Source organism: Pezoporus wallicus, unplaced genomic scaffold, assembly GCF_028554395.1.
Source record: "Pezoporus wallicus isolate ANWC-B61680 ecotype Strahan unplaced genomic scaffold, APGP_CSIRO_Pwel_v1 contig_6428, whole genome shotgun sequence".
Taxonomy (NCBI): Eukaryota; Metazoa; Chordata; class Aves; order Psittaciformes; family Psittacidae; genus Pezoporus; species Pezoporus wallicus.
The window spans coordinates 2,541,453-2,566,178 of record NW_026639269.1 but is presented as its reverse complement, the minus strand read 5'-3'; the positions used below and the strand labels follow the sequence as shown (position 1 = coordinate 2,566,178).

Here is a 24,726-nt window from a genome sequence, read left to right as displayed (position 1 = left end):
CTCAGGCTCAGCTGGGCTGTGAACAAAGCCTCTCATACTTTTCCAGCAAGTGCCCTGGCTGCTGGAGAATTATGCAAAAACTACCCTCCTTTAGGCATGATGCTTAAAAAGGGAGTTGTCGGGCTTGAACCAGAGCAGATGACCATTTCATCTAATACTGCCTAGATTCTCAGACTGCAGTCAGTGAGAAAGGGAGGCAGCAATGCAAAGTAGATCACGTTGCTGCTGCATTCAAGCAGCCTTCAAAAGCACCACACCTGAGCTTAGGCTGTATGCAGAGCAGCTCTGTTAGCGTGGTTTTGTGAGGCCATTTTTAAGCTCTTCAAATTCTGGAGAGGTGACACCTCCATCAGGCATCCAAATTAGGTGGACTGGCTTCTCGCCAGATTTCCTGCTCCAGAATAAACTTCATCCTTGACTTTTTTTCCAGGAGACTCAAATACAGAAATTCTTGAAAATTAAATATCCATGAAAGGCATTCATTAAGAAACCTTGGAACCAGCAATTTGATGGTTCTAGCCTCAAAATTATATTCATTCAGTAAACAGCAGAAAAGTTTGTATGGGTAAAAGGAAACCTTTAGGTTAATACACTGAAGAAATTGTAAAAGAATAGTTTATGTAAATATTTCCCATGTCCTACTCCCAAGATCAGAAAGGTGATAGTTAATTTTCTATTTTAAATTCCAAAGCCACAAGCAGCTTTACCTTCTGCACCTCACTGAATTTTTCAACACAGCTGCTCCAGTGAGGAGGGAATTCCCCTCTTCCCTCACTTCCTTTTCAGTTTATTCATGCAAGAAGAGTGCTCTTCTATGGACTAATGCTTTCAAAACTATAGGGAAGACCTGTGCTGTACCACTTCAGCTTAGCATAAGGGAAGTCATCCTTTCATGCTCTTACAATTTTGCTCTTAAGGCTTTAATTATTTTATTGGGTTGCTGTTACTTCTGAAAGCTATTAGAAACACCAGCCTTTGAATGACACATTTGTGTACAGACAGAACATGAATTTTTATACATGACTCAGTACGTAGTGGATTCAGTCTGTAACCCAGAGAACCCCACTCACCTTCCCTCCAACCAGTTTTCAGTGTAAGCTCAGAGACTGACTCAGATCAGTCAAAAATCCTTCCCTTGGCTTAAATGAATTTTAGGCCATACAGGACTGAAGAACATTTCTTCATGCTTCCAGCTCTCCACTGAGATTATGGGAGGTAGAGGAGTTATGCCCTCATAACTGGAGAGACATTTATGATGAGACCTGATCTGTTAACCTTTCAATTGCAACAGATCATTAAACTAAACGGGATTCTGTTAAGTCAGAGGATCCCTGTTTTAGGTATTCAGGTGCTGTAAACACATACTAATTTTTATATTTATTCATACAAAACCTTTGAAAGGGATTGCCAATAATTACTGAGACTCCAGGGTTCTACTATATTGTTATCATCACCATTAACAATAATCTTTCTTAAACTTATCTTTCAGTGACTTTTTGCATGCAATTACTTGTGTAGAGAGATTTGTTTGGTCATCCCTGAATATGGTGTATAAACAATAATAATAATAATGTCTACATGAGGAATAGAAGAATTTGTAACTATTTAATACAGCTGTGATAAAAACGACTCTGGAAGAACGTCTAGTTGTTGTAATTCATATTCCCCCGCCCTTTGAAAATGCTGCAAAGTACAAAAAGCCACATGACATTGGAATGTGTTTTTTCTTTAAGACAGTATTTGATATCATACGTCTCATTTTAGCATGAAATGTAGACTTTTTCTCTTAATGGGACATTTTATTTTGAACAGTAAGAATAAAGGTTTGCATGACACATATGGAAGCTGTCAACATATAATGCACTGTTTCCCTAGGGCTGTGGTAAATTAAGGATCAGGTTTTTTTGATTCTCTTTTTTAATGTCTCCTCAACATTCTGCAGCATCCCCTATTGGTTGATTCCCTCCTTTTGACACCAAAACTCTCCTTAGTGTTTCAAATGGGAGGTGATCATTTTCACACTGATGGAAGTGCTGGTGTTAGATGAATTGTAGCATAAAATCAATGCAGATGCAGAAACAATTTGAAAAGCTCCACACAATACGTTTCCTGTATATATAACATATGTCTCCTAAGACTTAAAACATGTTCCAGTGAATCAGCACCTTTGTATTAACATTAAATATTTTTATAATTGGGAGTTAGCAACAGTTTAAACATCGCTTTACTGAAAGAGTATGAATAACTGCGAAAGTATTCCTTTTGCTGTTTATATCATTGCTGAAGAGACCCTAGTATTGTCTACCGAAAATTGGAGAGGCAGATAATGTGTAACGGTGGCTACTGATCTATAGAATAAAAGATATTCCAAATACACAGCTCTTGATACAACATCTTGGGTAGCCCCTGTATCCATGCAGTTTTGTGCCTTTTCTTATATTACTGCAGCTTTCAATTATTTTCCATCCAGCTGCACATCAGATGGGAAGAAACTGGTGGCAACTTTGAGAAGTCCAAGCTTGCTAAGGTGATTTCTGTTACCAAACAGTCCTATGTAAGGTTTCTTTGGGCTTTCCTGCTCTTTGAGACTCTTACTTCAGGTATTTCTTTTTTTCCTCAGAGCAAAGGGAAACGAAAGAAGTAGGTTCCTTGATAACGTGTGAAGCCTGGGGAAGGCAAATTCTCTCTCCAGCACATATTCATATGGGTGCACTTGGGCATGTATCACCTGGAAGGATGTTTGGCTCCTAATCCTACATGCTGCAGGAAGGACTGGTGAGGTCCTTCTCCAGTGATAATGGGGAAGGCATGAAGAGGCACTCTCTTTTTTTTAGCCTCTCCTTCTTTCAACCTTGGCCTTGCAAGGTCACTTGGTCCTTCTCCTTTCAGAGAAGCAGCGTGTCCACATTCTCTACACTGCAGAGGGAGGCTGGCTTGTTTTCAACTCATAGCAACCTGTGGAAGCACCCTTGCTTCGTCAGGTAGTTGGCTGCACGCTTTACATTGGCTGTGGCCTCGCCTTTATGACACTAAATGTTATCAATCTCATCTGAATGTTGCCCCCAGTCAATCTTGGCATCTAATGGCCTCCAGAGCCATCAGTGTTCTGGAAGGTGCTGCTGGGTTGTTATACCGAAGTCTCTTGGTGCATCTGGTATTTACAAGACAAAGTATCAAAAGTGAGTTCACCTTCATTAGTATCCTTAGAGTAGGGGAATATAGGATTTATAATGATATATATATGGACCTTGGCAGGCAATATGTCTGCCTTAATTCTGAGCCATCTGGAAGCTGTATAGCCATGTTAACACAGCGCTGAACCCGAGCTAATATATCCTGCCCCTCAGCAGGTTTTATTAGCTTGGGCTCAAGCACTGCCTAAGTACAGCTACATGAGTTCTGGTTCAGAGCTGACTTTGGCCAATGTTGCACTAGTAAATTGACCAGGAATACTGTGGTGTGAAACAAGCTGGAGGGATGACTCTTTCAGTCCCCAAAACAGGATGACCCCATGGTATTCTCCCCCTGGGAGAGGTCCCTGCAGACACTGCCTTGGGGTGCTGGGGACTCTGCAGTGCAGTTGGCATAGGACTTAAGTGCACCAGGAGCACCCTCCCACCCTGAGCAGAGCAGATGACTCAGCTCCAGCACCCGGGTGTGATCTCGGGCACTCTTTAATTTACTCAGATAGGTGTAACTCCTGTTTCCAGCTGGGTCAGGAACGCAGCCAGCATTTTCTTGTGTCTGCTTGTAGCAAGAGATGTGAATGCACCCTTTGTCAATAAGGGCACACTTGAACCAGGAGTTTCAGGGAGGTGAGATGGGCTCCTGCCACTTCTCCTGCCACCACTGCATGCTGGTGTGTAGTGGTCTTGATTACGTAGCTGTGCACATCTCCCTCCATCCTGCTCCCCAGACAGATGAAAGATACATCTACTTGTCAGCACCAGTATTTTAGAGATACTGGCGTTTGTGTTTCATTTCATTCTGAAGACTTTTATCCTTTTTATTCTTTGGTGGATGACCAATTAATGTAATCTCTCTCTGTTTTATTGCCTTCCTGAACACATTTTTAACTGTGCAGAAAAGCCCTGGGACACCCACAAACCATTCACAATTTAAATACATTAAATTGGCAGGATAAATCAAGCACTTAGGAAGTGTATTTGTGCATGATTACATCTGAATTTTTATGTAAACATACATGGTATTGCCACATCATACAGCAGACCATGGTTCCTAACGTTTCAAAATGCTTTCTTCGAGAGCTTTATGAATACCAAAATCAACACAACAACAGCCCTACAACTGAATTAAATAAAACCAATATAACCAAACAAACGTTGAACCTTTCTTTTTTTGACTAAAGCTGTGAAGCCTAAGAAATGCAGAGCAAACCATACAACACCACTCATTTTTCAGAATTCCTTAAAGCCTTCAGGAAGAAGAAGAGTTAATAAAACACATGAAGCTGGTTTCAAAAGCATATTTTATGTTGATACAGATAAATGGGCCCACCAAAGGAAAAGTTCACATAGCAGTTTATGTAGATGATACAATAGAAACAGTATAAAATACTGTTTGGAGTGTTGATGGTGTCTTATATGTGGACCATCACATTTGTGTTGTTAAGCTTTCTCTCATTCTTTTTTTAATAAGCCTTCATGTAAGCTTTAGTAGCCAAACCCTACCTCAATTTGTTTGTTTATGTGAAGTCCCATTGCTCTCAAGAGTGCTGTTCAGGCATGAGAAACCACACAAGTTTCTTTCTAATTTTAAAAAACTACATTGGGAGCTTTCAGACTCATGGCCTCAGGATAGTTTTTGCTCAATAATTAGATGTTATTGGACATTGTATACTCAGGGTTTTTCTCCAAAAGGCCTTTCCCAATATTCATTTCAGATACCACTCCCCACAAGGAGGAAACCATAGGTGTGGCATCAGATTTTATTTTTTTTCGCAGCAAACCAGGAATATTTTAATTCTCAGCATCACTAAAGTTTTCATTTCTATTTACAAACATATAACATTATTACCAAAATAACTACTGTGACCTAGCAGCAGTGGTTAATCTGTAAAACATGTTTTGTGGCTTGTTGAGTACTTTTGAAAGCAAAAAAGAGCTTGTTTTTCATAACAAAATGAGTGGTTTGCTGCAGTTCGATGACTCAGGACAAAATAATGGATCTTGGAATCATTCATTGTCATGTGTTGCCAGTGTAAATCTGGCCAAGATGCATAACGGCTGAAAGCTCTTGCAAAATTAGTGCCTGCTCAAAGCCTTGTAAAATATATATTGCTTGAAGAGAGGCAGCCAAGTCACAAATCTTACCACTGTCGTTGGCATCCATGCTGGCAATCTCAGTAAAAGTTGACTTTCTGAATACCATGAAAAACAAGGCGATGTCTCCAGGTCAGGACTTTAAGACAGATCGTTATTGAAACCTTGAAGCACTCTTGCATTTCCATTTGGAGCAGCTGCAGGAGAAAACAAACTTTTAAGATGGAACTTTATCAGTTCATTAAAAGAGTTTTATGATATGACTGCATGTGACATCAGAAAAGCAGATGTAGTGGCACCACAAATAGTTCTGCAGTTATCCTGAGTGCTAGTCCTATTTTGTGGGTGAAACAAACAAAGAACAAATTCATCAGGATTATTGGGGTAGGACCTTTTTATAAGCTGAACTTCACAGTTGTTTTTGCAGCAGCAATTCCTTTATTAATAGGGCACAGAATGTGAAAAGGCAAATAATATTCATTCAGTTCAGTCAGTCAAATCAGCACTTCCTTACAAGCTTTTATGAAAACTGCTAAGGGCTCTTTCCTATCAAAGAGAATAAAAGCCAAAAAAAAATTTAAATGCCAAGTTAAACAAATACATCTTGCCAAAGACTCAAAATTGCATGAATAAGGACTAAGGAGTTCAGCAGATTTGGAACATAATGCTTTGAATAAGCCTTTGTCTCCAAATATACCTGTTAATATGGAGAAGAGATACTAAATTATCATAGCAGGATTGAAAAGCACATGCGAGAATGTGACAAATGCAAAGGTTTTGCACTGTCTTTGCACAGAGGGAGTCCATCTGTTGTTTATTTGTTTTTTTTCTAGGTGTAGGGACAATTGCAGTGGCTAGGTTCAGTGGAGCAGGCACTAGCTGACTGCTAGTTTCTTGCAATTTCTTCTCCTGAAGTCTGAAGAAAAGTCTTTGAAATCCTTAGAATTAAAGATACAATGGAAGGATAAAACCAAACCCATTTTTTAGAAGCTTGACCAGGTTCAATGCTTGTTCAGTGATACTCAGGGGAAGCAGACAGACACACAGCTGTTGCTTTGGTTTTAACAGTTTCATGCGGCTGAAGCTCCAAGGAAAGGTGTAATTAAGCAAGTCACCCTGAGTCATTCAGCTGATTTTAGAAAACATGCTTCTAATACCATGGTAATTGGTATGTATTGAGTATGTATTGAGTGCATCCTCAGCGAGTCTGCCAGCATCAAGCTGCGTGGTGTGGTCGACATGCTGGAGGGAAGGATGCCATCGCAGAGAAACCTTGACAAGCTTGAGGGGTGGGCCTATTCAGACTTCATGAAGTTCAAGAAGGCCAAGTACAAGGTCTTGCACTTGGGTCAGGGTCAATACCAAACACAACTACAGGTTGGGCAGAGAATGCATTGGGAGCAGCCCTTAGGAGAAGAACTTGCAGGTGTTTTTGATGAGAAGCTCAATGTGAGCTGGCAGTGTGCCCAGAAAGCCAACCACGTGCTGGGCTGCACCAAAAGGAGCATGACCAATAGGTTGAGGGAGAGGGTTTTCCCTCTCTACTCTGCTCTTCTGAGACCCACCTGAAGTACTTTGTGCAGTTCTGGGGGTCCAGCACAAGATGGATGTCAGCCTGTTGGAGCAAGTCCAGAGGAGGGCCACAGAAATGATCAGAGGGTGGAAGCACCTCTCCTATGGAGACAGGATGGAGAGAGCTGGGCTTATTCAGCCTGAAGAAGAGAAGGCTCAGGGGACACCTTAGAGTAGCCTTCCAGTACCTGAAAGGGGTCCACAGAAAATGCTGAAGAGGGACTTTTTACAAGGGCATGTGGTGACATGACAAGAGGTAACCACTTTAAACTGAGAGAGGGTAGATTTGGATTAGATATTAGGAAGAAGTTCTGTACTGTGAGAGTAGTGAGGCACTGGCACAGGTTGCCCAGAGAAGCTGTGGCTGCCCCATCCCTGGCAGTGTTCAAGGCCAGGTTGGATGGGGATTTGAGCAACATGGTCTAGTGGAAGGTGTCCCTGCCCATGACAGAGGGTTGGAACTAGATGAGCTTTAATTTCCCTTCCAACCCAAACCATTCTATAATCCTTTGGAAAAACTGCTTGCTGGAGAGACCTGGATTTTCAATTGTGATTGAAGCTAAGAGTTTTCAAAATGCCTACAAGAAATTGTAGACTAAAACCATTTACTGAAACTGGAGCCCATGAATACTTCTTGATACAAAAGCCAGTTCAGGTTAGGGTAAGATTTTTTCTTATTGTATTCTTAAATCCACATTATGGACAAAGGTGAAGTTACCTAACTAGACCAGCACACATAGATGTGGCAGAAAGCTTATAATGTATGTAGGCAGGATACTTTGAAATATCTCCTGCTCAGGAAGGAGCAAGGCTTTGTGTTCTTAGATTGAAGTAAATCTCCCACATGCACACTTTCTTCTTCTTCTTTTTTTTTTTTTCCTAGAAATAAAAGGATAATAGAAGTTCTGTAAATGCAAAACTTCTTTTGCACAGAAGCAACACAAAATGGAGACAACATATGTGGTTTGAATTTCCAAACCAAACAGTTTAGAGATCCTCCTCAGAAGAAATATAATGTCTCAAGGGCAGTGTATATTTTGATTTCTTTGTTTTCTGAAAGTTCCATTTAAGCTAAGGTATGTGATAAACTGAGAGAGAAATGTTTAATGGTAAACCCACAGAACTCAATGAAAGTTTTCTTGTTGACTGCACTAGAAGCAGATCTCGTGGATATACCATTGATGAATTGAACAAATGAACCCTAAAAACTCTGGCTGGCAGCTTAAAAGTCAAGCAAATAAAGGAATAAAGTCACGTAAGCTGTTTCTGTGTATAAAAAGGCTGTGGGTTTCAGGATTAATTTTTTTATAGTATATCTCTGTACCCTGAATAATCAAGTAAGCCTTAACTTGTGGAATCTTAATAGCCATCTCATTGCTGAAGTCTAAAGGAAACCCAGAGGAAACTTAATAATATTAAAAGTTATTTTAAAGGGAGTTCACATTGGTTTGAAGGATATTTTGCTTCGCACACAATATCCACCATTGTAAATTCAGAGAACATAGATTTAAATTCAGAAATCCTCCACACATCTTTACAGCCCTCAGTATATAAATCTAACAGTATTCTTAAAATGTCCACCAGTAAGGTATTAATCTTTCACAGATAAAATTAAAATTCTGAAAGTCATTGGAACAAAAAATAAAGAAAAATAGTAGAAATATTCCCTCTAGAAATGACGGGAAACTTGGAACTTTGTGGTAAGAGGCTAGCTTGTCCATGTTGCGATGAATAGAGAATAGTCTGTACAGTTTTTCATATCTGACTTGCAACAGAAGATTGGAACATATAGAAATTAATGCTACTGAATTATTTAATAGTAACTTAAACACATGAATAGAAAAATTAAAGAAACACAAGACTAAGAAGGCATTTAAAATGAAATCAGAAGCTTCAACAAATGCATTTTTCCCTTGCAGTCAAAAAAGTAATTATCAAAATTGTTCAGAATATGTTGCCAATTACCCTGCTCCATAACTGCTAACTTTCTCAGTTCTTCTCTTGCCTTTGCTGGGCTCCCTGTCACTGGAAACATCTTAAACCAATTTAAAGTGGTACACCTGAATAAACATGTTGTAAAAGTGTTTATGTATTGAAGTGGGTCAGTTCAAGGTATGGTATTTGGCTGGAACTTCTAATTTCTCTTTTTACTGCAAAAGGGCTGCCAGAAGGAGGAAGTCTGAGCTGAATTAATACATTTGTTACAGTGGAAGTAGAATGGAAACTACTTTAACCACAAATCAAACTGCCTCTTTCATTTACGCCAGTGATAGAGTTTTTCTAAGAAATATAGACTCTGGCGTACAGCCACTGTAAGTTTGTATTTGAAAAGGAAACCTCTATGCTTATTTCTGTAAGGTTTACTCCTATGTGTATTTACGAGTTCTTTTTCAGGGTGATCGAGTTAACGGTATTATACTTTTGTGAGGCAGATGCTCCTTCATCACCCGCATAGCCAACTTTTCCAGTCAGTTTAGAAGAATCCCCAGGCGCCCCACTGCCGCATAGCTCACACAGTGCCTGTGCCCGTACCTTCCGATTTAAAGGACCTCTGTGTCCCCCACCCAGCACAGCTGCACAGCCTCACATGACACTGTCTCATTTTCTGACGGTTGAGGGGCTCTGCATAATACACATACACACAAAAGTGTTTATGCTGCCAAAGTAAATTCTGTTAAGAGCAAGGGTTTATTTGCTAAAATGTCACTGATGCTGTTTCAGTGACTTGTTTTGCTTTCTTTTCTTTTAGTGAGGTTTAGATCCTATAATAGAGTGAGGTTACCACACAGTCCTGACTGACCAAATATTTTAAAGAAATATGCACACCCCCTGGGAACAGAACCAGAGTCAATAATGCCCATATTTCAAACTCTGTTCTCTTGAATGACCGAACGCCTTCCTACTCTTACTTGTGAATTAACATCAGTTTGAGTGGCACTGCACAATATTTATTTTTAAAGCAGAAGTAAATTTATTATCTACACTCGTATTTGCTACCAATTTGCTTTGGGGATATAAGGTTCCACATTTCACATTCAAGAGATGCAAAAATTAAATGACCGTATTACATTATCCTTTCTATAGGCTATAGACTTTAATGGGGCTCAGTTACTTTTCATTTCCGTAAATGTGTACACAAGGCTGAACTAAAATCTCTATGTAATGAAGAAGACATATAGGGCACATGATTTTATGCAGTGAGAAACTACCTGTAAAGTTGCTGAAACTTTTGTAAATTGTTGATGCTTTTTGTCTTTTCGACAAAAGTTCCATTTGACAAAAGTTCTATTCAACAAAATGTGGTTAGGATTCTTGATCATGTAAATTTGGAATTATGGACAAAATCCTTGCCATCTGTCAGTCAGCAGCTGAGCTACCACTGTGGCTTCAGGAGGGGCACAAACCCATCTTTTAACTTACAATTTCCATTGCTTTATAGGTCGAAGTATCAATGTTAAATCTGCTGGCCTGATTGGAAGACATGGGCCTCAGTCAAAGCAGCCATTCATGGTTGCATTCTTCAAGGCAAGTGAAGTGCTTTTCCGTTCTGTTCGAGCAGCCAACAGTAAAAGGAAAAATCAGAACCGCAACAAATCCAGTAGTCATCAGGAGTCTTCTAGGATGTCAAATGTTGGGGGTAAGATGAAGCTATGATTTTCTAGCCTCTTTATAGGAGTTACAGGCACCAAATGCAGTGGAGTCACAGCTGCTCAACAAGCTCAACACAGCAGCTCAACTGCTCTCTGGCTGAACTGTCAGAAACTCCATTTCTATCTGTCCCTCTAGCTTTGTTTAAAACTTCTTGTGAGTAAGGTCACTTACATGTACCATGGGCTCTTGGAAGATGAAATGACCAAGTAGTTTTGGAAAGATTATCTGAGCTTGAAACTAGTCCTATGTAGTAGGCAACTGGATGAAAACTTTGCTATGCATAACGGAAAAGTAGAGAGACTGTAGAGAGAAGGGCTGCACCCCAACTGCTTGTCTAGGAAGCCTCAGTGAAAGATAGAATTTGGGCTCTTTTTTTAACTGCATCTCAGCTTCAGTAGTGGGTTTAATTTTGTGTATATTGTACAGGTAGAAAAAAAAATTATGTTATTTTCCTAGTTTCCAGTGAGGACCTGGAGAATACCTCTTTCTGAGCTAGGTGACTTAGGAATGCATGTGTTCCCTCTAGGGACACTAGCTTTTGAAAAGCCCCTGATATTAAGTCACCAGGGATCTCTATTTATAACTGTTTATTGATTGGGGGTGTTTTAGGTCTTGTAAAATTTTCTGATATTCTGTATGACTGTATAACAAAAGCTCATCTACACAATTAACGTCTAATCCCTTATGAGTCAATTTTGCAGGGGAGCAGTTTCAAATAAATAATGAAAGAAGTCCAAAACTGGGCAATCTTAGCTTTTTAGTAGCAAAAAAAAAAAAAAAAGAAAAAAAAGGAGATTACATATCTATAATAGAAAGGCATTTTAAGATTATTCATTATTTATAGAGCCATATTGACTAAACATTCTCTTTTCATTAACTGCCTAAAGTTCTTCAGATTTTTTTGAAACAATGCAAGTTAAAAATTGATTTAGCATCTTGCTTTTTAGATGTGGTTTAAGCATGTACTTCAGTTTAATTTGCTAGCTTGTGCTTTTTTCTAAATTCATTTACTTCAGTGCAAGAATTGAGTCTGCATTTTGTCATTTTGTGTAATTCTAGTATGATCAGCTTTTTTTTTTGCAGAAACTGTTCCTTCTGTTTTACTGGTACCATATGATGCACTTCCCCGTTTTCATAAAAGGGCTTTGGACTGAATGATACAACATGAACATTTTTGAGTGCTTTTTGGAGCTTTTTTTGTTTGTTTGTTCCACCTACTTTTTTTTTTTTTTAGTACAGTAAACCTTGATCTGTGCAACTGCATTAACTCCAAAATGCAGTATCTTATCTTAAGGGTAAGTAATATTCTCTCTGCACAAAAAAAAACCCCAAAACAAACAAACAAAAAAACACGAAAAAAAACCCCAACACCTACCCCCCCACCAAAAAAAAAAAAAAAATCATGTTTCCTGAACAATGTCTACTAATTTTGAGAATCACATTGTTTTGGTGGAAGGGAAAATCATCTAAGTACATGGTACACACAACATAGCTGAATATAAATATCATACTTTCAGGTTGAATCCTATGTTTCTAGTCCATGAGGAAATGAGAACTGAACAATTTTTTAAGCCTCCTTGATTATAGCAGGAAAACTGAACGCAAGCTCCCTGATGGTTTAACCTGGGAAAAACTTAACCTTTACAAACGCCAGCAAGTTGCATCGTCATGAGCTGTCTACATGTCTCAAAACACTGATCAGCCTCATCTGTGAATCCAGTCATGCTCCAGAGCTGCTGTAAAAGAAGAAAATCAGAACATCTCTAGTGAAATGTACATTATGAGACGTATTTTCTCCTAAACTCTTTAAGCCTCTATCTGCATAAGCATAGAGGTACAACACTATATATGTTGATGAATGCCAGATCTCTTTCAAAAAAGACTGCAGTTCAAGAAAATTGTACTGTACTGCAGGCTTGTGGGAGAAGGCTGATTCTCCTAGCTCTCTGCAGCTTCCAGTAATAATTAATTTCTCCATACTTAAACTACAGAAAAACCCAAAGAATTCTGCTCATCATCTTTCTCATGGCAGTCAATAGACTGTATTCAATACCCATTCACTCCTGACGCAAGGCACTGTTGACATAAATGACAAAGTAATGAGCAGTTGTCATTGTGTGATGTAGGTCCTTGCTTTATAAGATTTTCCACAATCTTTTATCTACAGCATCTAAGTCAGACATTGACAGTGAAAAATCTCATTTACATAGCCAGAGATTATGTAGCCAGACACAGACAGGTATACTGTCATCTATATGGGAAGTGTGCCTGTCCATGGCAGGGGGTGGAACTAGACCATCTTAAGGTCCCTTCCAACCCAAACCATCCTATGATTCCATATGTCACAGGCTCTGGTTATACTTCTCCTTGTACATCAATCCCAATTTTATTGTAGTCATGCCTTCCTATTCTCCTTGCTTTTTTCTTTTTCTGTTTCTTTTTTCCTCTTTCTTTTCCATATTTTTTCCCCTCTTTCTCCTTCCCTTTGCCCTTGCCTTTTGTCATTTTCTTTTTGCCTTTTCCCCTTTGTCTTTTGTCTTTTGCCTTTTACCTTTTGCCACCTTCTTCTCTAAGTTCTTGGACAATGATAAGAAACCTCGACTGGGCAATTCAGTTCTTCCTTTTCAATAAGCAAGGCATTTTTCAATTATTCATGAATATAGACAGACAGAAACAGCCTCACGCTCACAGGCCCTTGTTCTCATGAGGGACTTCAACCATACTGATACCTGTTGGAGGGACGGTACACCCCAGCACAAGCAACACAGGAGGTTCCTCAATAGTGTGGAAGACAACTTCCTTCTGCAAGTAATAGAGGAGCCAACAAGGAGGCCATGCTTGACCTCGTGCTCACCAACAGGGACGGGCTCGTTGGAAATGTGACACTCCAGGGCAGCCTTGGATGCAGTGAACATAAGATGATTGAGTTCGAGATCCTCAGGACAGTGAGAAGAGTGTGCAGCAAGCTCACTGCCCTGGACTTCAAAAGAGCAGACTTTGGCCTCTTCAGGAACCTGTTTAGTAAGGTTCCATGGGATAAGCCCTAGAGGGCAGGGAAGCACAAGGCTGTTTGGGATTCAAGGATCACGTGCTACAAGCTCAGGAGTGTTGTGTCCTGACTAGGCGTACGTGCAGCAGGAGGGCCAGGAGACCTCCTTGGATGGATATGGAGCTGCTGAGGAAGCTTCGAGGGAAAAAAAAGAGGCTTATAAAAGGTGGAAGCAAGAACAGGTGGCCTGGGGAAAACAGAGGTGTTGTCTGGGAAGCTAGGGACCAGGTTAGGAAAGCTAAGGCCCAGTTAGAATTAAACTTGACTAGGAATGTGAAACATAACAGGAAGAGATTCTATATCTATAGGTACATTGCAAATAAAAGACAGACTAGGGACAATGCAGGCCCTTTTTGGGCACTATCAGGAGAACTGGCTACACAGGATTTGGAGAAGGCTGAGGTTCTGAATGACTTCTTTGCCTCAGTCTTCACTGGCAAATGCTCTGACCACACCACCCAAGTCATGGAAGGCAGACACAGGGACTGTGAGAATGAAAACCTTAGGCCCACTGTAGAAGAGGATCTGTTTTGAGAACATCTTAAGGACCTGAACATACACAAGTCCATGGGACCTGATGAAATCCATCCGTGGGTCCTGAAGGAGCTGGCGAATGAAGTTGCTAAGTCGCTGGCCATCATATTTGAAAAATTGTGGCAGTCAGGTGAAGTTCCCGATGACTGGAAAAGGGAAATATAACCCCCATTTTCAAGAAGGGGAAAATGGATGACCAGGGGAACTACAGACCAGTCGGTCTCACCTCTGTGCCTGGCAAAATCTTGGAGCAGATTCTCCTGGAAGGCATGCTAAGGCACATGAAAATCAACAAGGTGCTTGGTGACAGCCAGCATGGCTTCACTAAGGGGAAATCCTGCCTGACCAATTTGGTGGCCTTCTATGATGGGGCTACAGAACTGATGGACAGGGGTAGAGCAGTTGATGTCATCTACCTGGACTTGTGTACAGCGTTTGACACTGTCCCACACGACATCCTTGTCTCTAAATTGGAGAGACATCAATTTGATGGATGGACCACTCGGTGGATAAAGAACTGGCTGGGTGGCCGCACACAAAGAGCTGCGGTCAATGGCTCAATGTCCAGCTGGAGACCAGTAACGAGTGGTGTCCCTCAGGGATTGCTGTTGGGACCGGTCTTGTTCAACATCTTTGTCACTGACGTGGACAGTGGGATTGAGTGCGCCCTCAGCAAGTTTGCCGATGACACCAAGCTGTGTGGTTCGGTTGATATGCTGGAGGGAAGGAATGCCATCCAGAGGGACCTCAACACACTTGTGAGGTGGGCTGATGCCGACCTCATGACGTTTAACCATGACAAGTGCAAGGTCCTACACCTGGGTCAGAGCAATCCCAGGCACAGCTACAGGTTGGGCAGAGAAGAGATTCAGAGCAGCCCTGTGAAGAAGGACTTGGGGGTGTTGGTTGATGAGAAAATGAACATGAGCCGGCTTCAGTGTGCGCTCGCAGCCCAGAAAGCCAACCGTATCCCGGGCTGCATCAAAAGGAGCGTGACCAGCAGGTCGAAGGAGGTGATCCTGCCCCTCTGCTCTGCTCTTGTGAGACCTCACTTGGAGTTTTGTGTGCAGTTCTGGTGTCCTCAACGTAAAAAGGTAATGGAACTGTTGGAACAAGCCCAGAGGAGGGCCACGAGGATGATCAGGGAACTGGAGCACCTCCCGTATGAAGATAGGCTGAGAAACTTGGGGCTGTTCAGCCTGGAGAAGAGAAGGCTGTGTGGAGACCTCATAGCAGCCTTCCAGTATCTGAAGAGGGCCTATAGGGATGCTGGTGAAGGACTCTTAATTAGGGACTGTAGTGATAGGACAAGGGGTAATGGGCTCAAACTTAAACAGGAGAGGTTTGGATTGGATATAAGGGGGAAGTGTTTTACTGTGAGGGTTGTGAGGCACTGGAATGGGTTGCCTGGGAAGATGTGAATGCTCCATCCCTGGTGGTGTTGAAGGCCAGGTTGGACAGAGCCTTGGGTGACATGGTTTAGTGTGAGGTGTTCCTGCCCATCACAAGGGGCTTGGAACTAGATGATCTTAAGGTCCTTTCCAACCCTAACCATTCTATGATTCTATGGTTCTATGAAGATTCATGCAAGGGCAACATGAAGAAAATAAAATCTATATTTGTCACTTATTACAACAGATGGGCAATTGTTGACAGATTTGCATCTCAGCATCCCTCTGAGCTTTGGCTTTCCTATCATCCACCCCTGCATGTTCAGGTGATGCATTTATATTATTTCTGTGTAGTTCATCCCAATTCAACATTACTTTTACTTCCTATTTGAATCTGAGCTCAGGCAAGAGTTTCCTGTTCAGCCACAGTGGCTTAGTTGCATACTTGCTTGACCTGCACGAGTATGAACTTGTGCTTCTCTCAGGGGTTGTTCTGGGTGATCAACCAGCTCTCCTGGTTCTTCTTCATGTAAAGAAGATCTCTGAAAAAGTTGAAAACTGATCTCATGAAGTCCAGGGTTGCAATGCTCTTGTTGATCTTGGTCATCTCTCAGACCCTTTTAATTCTGTTGTATCATGGATGCTACAGCCCCATCATGCTGCAGTTCTCATTAACATGCTCACCAGCAATCTGTTCTTTATTCATGGATTTGCATAAATACAACATAATCCTAAAGTGACTAGGCAGGGATCTGAAGCTGATCATTTAACAGTGTAGTTTTGCTCCAGAACTCGTATTCTGGGATATACTGCTAGAAAACCATCCTGAAATCATAAGAAATAATTATTTTACTTTATTTGGCACTGTGCTCAGTTTTGGTTATCACATCTTCAGAAAGACACAAAGAAACTGAAGAGAACTCAGAGAAGCAACAATAGCACTGATCAGGACAGAGGACAAGGAGGACTTGATAAATGTGCAGGAAAGCTCCTGTAGGCTGGCTATTTGGAAGAGTTTCCTGCAAGAACAGTGAAGCAACACGATGGATTATATCACAGACTGTAGAACTCTGTAGAATGTAGATCTCCTTTCCATTCATTTTATGCGAAAAAGACCTCTCTTAATTTTGCAGGAATTTTTCAAGAGAGACCCTCCCATGCCAGCCTCAATTCTTTGTCTTTTAATGTTAAAAGACTGTTACTAAAAAAAAGAGATCTGTTCCTGAAAATGGAGGTTTTGTTTATTTTTCAGTCTCTTCTGTGGGTTGTTTTTTTTATTTTTTGTTTGCTTGTTGGTTGGTTGGTTGTAGGTTTTTTTTTTGTTGTTGTTGTGTTTGTTTGTTTGCTTTTTTGTTTTGTTTTGTTATTTTGATCCTAAAAAGCCGCTTTAAGCATTCTTGAATTGAAACTAGGGGAGACAGCGTGTCCTCCCTGCTCCATTGAGTGCCTCATTGATGGCATCACTTGAATAGCACTATAAACCAGCTCTGGGGTGCTAGTGTGGTGAGGGCATGACCCTATTCCCTTCCTTTCCTGTTACTCAGGGGCAGTAAGGAAAGAGAACTAGATATTCTTCAGAACTCAATATTCTCCACATTGTCCTGGAGAAGTATGTGTGGAAGGTTGTCTCTTTCCTCTTATCCTGACATGTCTCTGACAATGCAGAAACATTCAGGCCTTCAAACAGCATTTGTTAGTCTATTTGTTTACTTTAATATTACCAACTAAAGAGATTCCATTCTAGAAATATTCAAGTGGTGAATATTTATAGAAAATATGGCCAAAAAAAATAGTACAAAATGTGCTAATGTTTAAATAAAAGACTTTTGGAAATTCTATTGTTTCAGGACATTTTTAATCATTAATTTATCTTTTGAATTGGGCTACTTACTTTATCTGGCTATTAAACCCGTGCCAGTATATAGATGACTTTCCCAAATGTTGGATTGGGAACTTGTTTGTTCTCTTTTGATTGTCTATGTGCATGTTATCAGGGTTATTACCTAGCTAAACAGCGAAAAGACATAAATCTCTTTCCCCTAATGTTATATGCACCATTTTGTCTGTGTATGCGAATTGTCTCAGGATGATACTGCTGATTCTGCATTTCCAAGTATGCACTCCCTTTCTGACCAACCCTAGGAATGTAAATGACAATATGTTTGTTCTTTTCCTTCATACAGTTTGGTCAGGAGCTCAAAAATAGCTAAACCTTGTTGATTCTAGCAATGCTTCTAAACAACTTATTATTATTTTCTTGCTGTAGATTATAACACGAGTGAGCAAAAGCAGGCATGTAAGAAACATGAACTTTACGTGAGTTTCCGAGACTTAGGATGGCAGGTATGCTTATAAATATTGTTTCCTATTAATTCAAATTGGGACAATCTATTTTACAGTCCCCTGCTATTTACAGTCTGGGGTCTTTTACGATAACTGGGATTTCTGTGATGAAAGACAAATTCTTTAAATGCATTTTGCAGTGAATTCCTATCACTATCTCTTTGCCCTTTTTAGCTGCTCTTCTTTCAAAGATTTTGCATACATTAATGGCTTTATGATCTGGATTCATTCACATAAAGATACTCTGAACTATTACTTAAGATATTAATAGATCTGCAGTAAATAAAAGCAAAATCCGTACACTGAACAATGGAACTTTTGAAATTTGCACTTGAATTTTCCTTGGTTCAGTTCTGTCTACTGCAGGTTAGAGAAATTTCAGTGGGCTAGAGTCTGTAGGGAACTAGAAATTGATTACTGTTCAGTGGTCTTTATAACACCATAGGGAAGTTTAAATAATTTCTGGGAAAAACTCATTCTGCCATACAGTAACAAAAAAAAAAAAAAAAGGTAGCTGTAGTAAAAGGTCCTAAAGACGGAGGCAGGGCATTATGAGAAAAGAAAATAGAGATCAATCTAGGGTTTTTTTCCAGAAAGCAAGGATATCTCTATAAAGAAAGAACAGGAAGGCCATCAGCAACTTATAACCTAGACATATTGCATATGCAGGTAAGAACTCAGAGATGGCTGTCTGTGCATTTCATATTTCTCTGAATACTTTAAAACAATTCTCCATGAACAGAACAAGTGCACTGTCTCCTTAGTGACAGCTCATCTTTTCCATATCCAGCTCAGATTCTCATATGGTCTTGTTACTTTTCCTGATATTTTGCAGTATATTTACCCTCACAGCAGCCTGAAGAAGTAGGCAGAGACTGTTTTCCCAAGACTGCAGAGCATAATCACCCTGTTCACACCCACAGAGCAGGCTTGTGCTATTGACTTGAACTTGGGCTACTGAACAAGTGAGGCATTCTCCCTCTGTAGATCACAGATTTTTCCAGGTATCATGTTTGTTAATTTTCTGAAACAGTAAATTTTGATATGCCCCAAGATATGCAAAGCTCTCAGATCAGTCATTCAAGGTGGCCATAGAAAAAGAAAAACTTGCCCCTACCCCAAAAGAAAAAAGACAACTTGAAGATTTCAAAGTTTCTGGTAGTTTTCAAAGTTTTTGGTAAGTCAAAGCTACACTGTACAATAGTTGATCAGTGAAACTCAGGGTGAAATGAGATAAAAATTAAAAGAAACAAAACCCATGAAGTAGGTACTTGATCCTCTCTGTCCTTCCCACAGCACCTATGTTACCTTTTCCTAGTAAAGGAGGAATTCACCAAACTGAACACATAGCTTTCATCAACATTTTAAAATATTTTCCCATGCTGTGTTGCTAGAGATACTCAAAATGCATGATTTAGTGACATTCCAATAAATAATCTCTAACAACCCTCAGTCTCATGCAATAGAATAGTTAATGGCATTGAGTATGCTGAAGAAAAAAGATGCATTGTAATTACTTTTGTTGCATCGAGAAGTGCTTAGGATTTTTAGTCTGGGAAGAAAAATATTCTAACAAACATATTTGGACCTTTAATTTCCCTTGTAGCCTCATTACAGGTACTCAATACAGGTTTCTAACTTCAATTTAACTTTCATCTGATTTTTGCATGAACAAAGCAAATACTTCTTTCCCCTTTTTTAAAAATCTAAGTTCACATGCCACAGTCTGAAGTTCATTTTATCCTTGGGTAAGTCTTAGCTAGTTTGATATGGAGTCTTGGGTGATATGGTTTAGTGTGCGGTGCCCCTGACCATGGCAGGGGGGTTGGAACTTGATGATCTTCAGATCCTTTCCAACCCTAACTATTCTATGATTCTATTATTCTATATAGTTTTAAATCTCCGAGTGAGAGAAAAAAAAGAGTGTGTTTATTTGTTTTTATTTTAGGATTGGATTATTGCACCAGAGGGTTATGCTGCATTTTACTGTGATGGAGAGTGCTCCTTCCCCCTCAATGCTCACATGAATGCAACAAACCACGCCATTGTTCAGACTCTGGTATGCCTCTGTCTATGTTTTAGTTGCCTGTTTTGCAGTTTTAAGTGTCTTGGCACAGGGACTGTCACTTGCTTTCTCTTTACCACTATTGGATTTTGATTATTTCTCGGTAAATGCTAACCCATTTCAGAGATGTGCTATGATGATTATGCTGGAGAGAAGACAAACGCTGTGAGAGTGGCCTGTGTGGTAGGTTTCCCTTTCATTTCAAATGTAATAACGCATGAGAAGAATGTGTCATATTACTGGAGAATTGTGTAGACATGAATCAAAGAGGCCCCTAGTCCAACTTCCAAGAGTTTATTGTAGTTTATTGAAGCTCCATATTAACATCTACATGTTATACCTTCCAGAAATGTTGACACTTGGCCACTATGTGGACCTCTGTTGTCAGCTGTTGGCAGAGATACTCATACTGTAACTTAATGTGAAGCTTTGTAAGCAGATGCATTTTCATGTAAAAAATTGTGTTCAGCCATGCCTGGATAACAAATGCAGTTTATAAATAAGTGTGTCTGGATCTGTTGCTCTGCCTGGTACATGTAAAAGGGGATTTGGAGCCAGCTTTCTGCTGGTTCTTAGGTTAGTCCTGTGCATCAACTGGAACAGCCAAAAATATGATCTTAGTTGAAGCAGCCCTTTAGGCCTCCTCTACCTCAGCAGCATTCAGGTACAGAAACCAAGACCTTTAGGCTATGGCTGAATGTAATTTTGTGAGTCTGATGTCTGGTCATGATTTTTCAGCTGTGCCAGCTGAAGAACTGACCCTGAACAGCATCAGTATTAGCAGAATGATTAAGAAGCAGAGGAATGAGAGATACTACACAAAGAGGGAGTGGGAGTACAAAATCAGAACAGGAAAGGGTTGCCATCCTTAATTAGTTTTTGGAAAGGTCAAGACACTCGACTGTAATTAGAGAAACATGGGTTTAAGGCTCCCTCTGTTTTAAAATGATGATAGGAAATTATTTTGACCATCAGACTGTGCTGGTGATTCTGTCCCTGGATGTTGATCTTTTTCTTTTGATTTTGACATAAAAAATGTGGTCTGAAAAACCTCTCCTCCTTCAGAAATGGGTGCAGCTACTACCCTCCACCCCCTAAAAAGAACTCCACACCAAAAAAAAACAACAAACCAACCCAGAAACAAAGTTCAATCTCTTTCTGATAGAAAAAAGAAAAATTATCTGCTTGTGAAAATTGCCAGTTGTGTCTTCATGAGAGGGACATTTTTAAAATTTAAGCTGAGACCTTTTTCCTTTCCATTCACCTTTTCATTTATGCACCTTCTCCAAGTCCAGCCACCAATGCAACATTATTCCTGTATAACAGAATTTGAGTCAGCAAGATTTACAAAAAGAAGGGAAAATGTCAGGGGCTGGAAATAAATAGAAGTGTGGAAAGGGGTTCAGGTGAAAGGGAACAGTAAATTCCAGTTGGCAAGGCATATAACAATGAGCCTAGGAGACAAGAACAGCATATATACAGTTCTGAACTGAAATGAAATAAGGCAGTAAAGCAATAGTTTAGAATAATGCAAAAAATTGTCCAGAAAAGTTGCCAATATTAGTGAGATCCCCACGTTAGAGTTCTCTCCTGCAGTTATGGGCTGTTGAGTAAGAAGTGGCCCAGTGCTACTTTTTCTTGTGTCTATGCTTTCCAAAAATGGGTAATTTCCAATTTTTAAGAAATTTGTGCAGTTTGTCCTATTTTTTAAATTGGATACTTAAATTTTCCCCCTTTTTATGGCTTTTTGGAATTGTGTCTCCCTCTGCATGTACTGTACATGCATTCAGCTTTGCAGCCAAAAAAATCATGAGGCTAATTAAATTTTAGCTGCACATAAATTAGATGAGATAACAGTAGTTGAATGCTTTCTGGTTTAAATTATACAAAATTCAGATTTACACAAGGTGTGCACATGGGGATGGCTTGGGAAACAATTATTCACACACCCCACCCTAATCCAAATGTAATCATCTCCCAGCCATACTGATTACACCATTCTAAAAAAGCCCACTCTTTGGTTTGGGAAGTGATTGTTCCTTGGTACCTTTCCAAACTTTACTATATTTTTTCTTTTATAAAAAGTATAAGACAAATGTTGGGCCAGTACCTCTCTCTCTCTCTCTCCTTTTTCTGAGACTGAATTTAAGCAGAGAGACTATACAGATACATATAAATACAAGGGAGACTGAATTTAATTGCATTAGTGTTGACCTCCTAGTCATGTGAGCCAGTGGATCAGCAGGTTGACTTGCACTGACTTCCAGGCTCACTCTTGAAAAGGCTGTGATCACTGCTGTTATGTGGGGCTAGCAGAGCCACGGGGCTTCCAGCTGGGGAGGCAGTGGCTGGTGGGTCATGGCAGGGCAAGCATCTGCCTAGGCAAGGCATAATCATTCTCTTCTCTAGTGCTTTGCTATTCATTTAGTAAACTGTTTTTAAATGTATGTCTAAACCGTTACTGAACTGCTACTTCAGGATTTATTATTGCTCATTTCAAAAGACCTTCTCATGGTAACAGTTATGTAAAAATTGTTTCCTGATAGACTATTCTCTGTTGTCTGGCAAGGGCTCCGGGCTTATATCACTGCAAGACAGATGGCTCTAACAGACTTACAGAGACTTAACATACAAATGAAACCTATTACTGCTGAAGTCTTCATCCAGGCCTTAATAATCTCTTGCTCTCTCTATTACAACCCCCTTTTTTCTGGCCTCCCCAGTTTCCAAGTCTTCAGCATATGTAGAATATTACATACTACTTTCTTTCAAGTACGAAGAGCTTGTATTTCCCCCTTTTTCAGATATTTCCACTAGATCTCGTTTGTTCTGGGATGCTTTTCAAAATTGTTTTGCTTCTCTTTAACCTTTCATTGATATATTTTAGCCTAGTGAACATAAGCTTCTCTGCTTCAGCCCTTTCCTTAAACCTTCTGTCCAGGTGGCATCCACTTTAAGGATTGAAACTGACTTCAGTTGAAGTAGAATTGGATCTACCAATATCTAGATAAGACCTTAAAATGCACTCATACTCCCTGAAAAGCCACATTTTACCATTTCATAGGCTGAAAACAGTTTAATTATGAGCCCTTGCCTGCAGAGTCTTTGCTGTCTGCAACAGACTTTCCTCCAGGCTGAGACCCTCACACAGGAAAGCATTTTAGCATGTGCTGGGGTCCTGGTGAGACCTGGGACTTGAGCCTGTGCTTCATGTTAGGCACTGTCCTCAGCAGAGATGGTACTGACGGTATGTTTAAATGTTTTCCTGAGCAGCCGTCTAACTCCAACTCTTTCCTAAATTTCATCTGAAAACCAGCTTTCTGTCTTGGCCACTCTTCCACATTTATCTTTCCATCTGCTATTATTGTATAACTTTGCCCATGCAATTGAAATCAGCAATGTTCTGGAGGTAAGCTGCCTTAAAGTTGCTAACGAAGGAAAATCTGTGACCACAACACACTCTGAAATGCAGACATGTTTTGCACTGATGTTGTCCTTGTACCTCTCTGTTTGATATATGAACTATGTGTTTATCTGTCTTTCAGGTTCACTTGATGTTCCCTGATCATGTACCAAAGCCATGCTGTGCACCAACAAAACTGAATGCAATCTCCGTGCTCTACTTTGATGACAGTTCCAACGTTATTTTAAAAAAATACAGGAATATGGTGGTGCGTTCATGCGGCTGCCACTAGAATAAGAAATAATCTAAAGCAGAGGGTTTTATTCAGAATTGTAATAAAGTCAAGATATGAGTCTTGTGGATGAAAAGGCAGCCCTAAATTTATTCCATTTCATGTCATCTCTCATTTAAATGTACAGTATAATGTATATAGTAGCTTTTATTTATTTAAAAGTATATAGTTTCTTTTGTATGAGCAAAATTTCTGAACCATTTATTTTATGGGTCACCTCACTATGCATTAGAACTTCACAAACTAATTTTTCAGTTGACCATACTGGAATCTGTTGCATTCCGTTTCAGTATTTTAAAGTAAAAACCTTGTATAGACTTTTTTTTTTTTTTTAAAGCTAGAAACTCCAAACTTCTGTAACTGCTTCATAGTGTTAAAGGAACTAAGATATATTTGGTCGTATTTTGCCAGTGAAAACTGTGGTGGGGTATTTATTAGGAAAAAGGCACATGAAGAAACCCCAAACTAAACAAAACTGCTTGGCTAAACATATTTTTTTCTTTTAGGAGTTCCGCTCCATTAGAAAAAGTAAAATATTGAACAGTGCTTAAGTAATTAAATAGATAGAAAATAGAAGTGAAAAGATTACACATAATTGTTATAACTGTTTTCTTTAACAAGATGACTGTAACTGGAGGAGTATGTTACTTCTTGGCTTGTGAACTGCAGAGTTTGCAAACTGCTCAAAGCTTCAGGAATTCTGTGGAGACAGAGTCTCAACTCCATCTATGACTTTCCAAGTTAACACTAAAAATTGAACTACAACATTTTTACCTCAAATCATATCAGTCTATTATATACTACACTGTTCTGGCAAATACATTTATAATAACAGCACAAGGTAAAAACAAACAAAAAAAACCACATAAGCCTTCCCATTATATACACAAGTTACTATATATACAAAATATACAGAAGACAAGGCATGGAAGGGCTTTACTTCATTTCAATCCACTTTTGGACGTGTTTTCTGAGTATGCAAGAGAAGGTACAGGGGATTCAGCAGTTGTCACCTCTTTAATAAAAAATCTTGTCCCTGATGGTGGCCATTTTCAGGCAAAGATGAAAAACTGTTCAAAATGAGCTACTGGGTAATTTGCAGCCTTCTTTCTGACTCATCTGCTTTTCTTTCAGGTAGAGATTG

General features: G+C 39.7%; 1 protein-coding gene across 3 annotated transcripts in view; it reads left to right on the top strand.

Moving 5' to 3' along the window:
• Window positions 1-23,962, top strand: part of BMP5 (bone morphogenetic protein 5) — a 55,945-nt gene extending 31,983 nt beyond the window's left edge. For 2 of the 3 annotated variants that reach the window (XM_057414079.1, XM_057414078.1), the window contains 4 exons: window positions 10,294-10,491; window positions 17,746-17,822; window positions 19,771-19,881; window positions 23,433-23,962. In XM_057414079.1, coding sequence (XP_057270062.1) covers window positions 10,294-10,491; window positions 17,746-17,822; window positions 19,771-19,881; window positions 23,433-23,582 — 536 coding nt within the window. In that variant the 3' untranslated portion in view covers window positions 23,583-23,962. The remainder of the gene's footprint in view (window positions 1-10,293; window positions 10,492-17,745; window positions 17,823-19,770; window positions 19,882-23,432) is intronic. The other variant, XM_057414080.1, reaches the window with a different exon arrangement.
• Window positions 23,963-24,726: the final 764 nt, after the last annotated feature.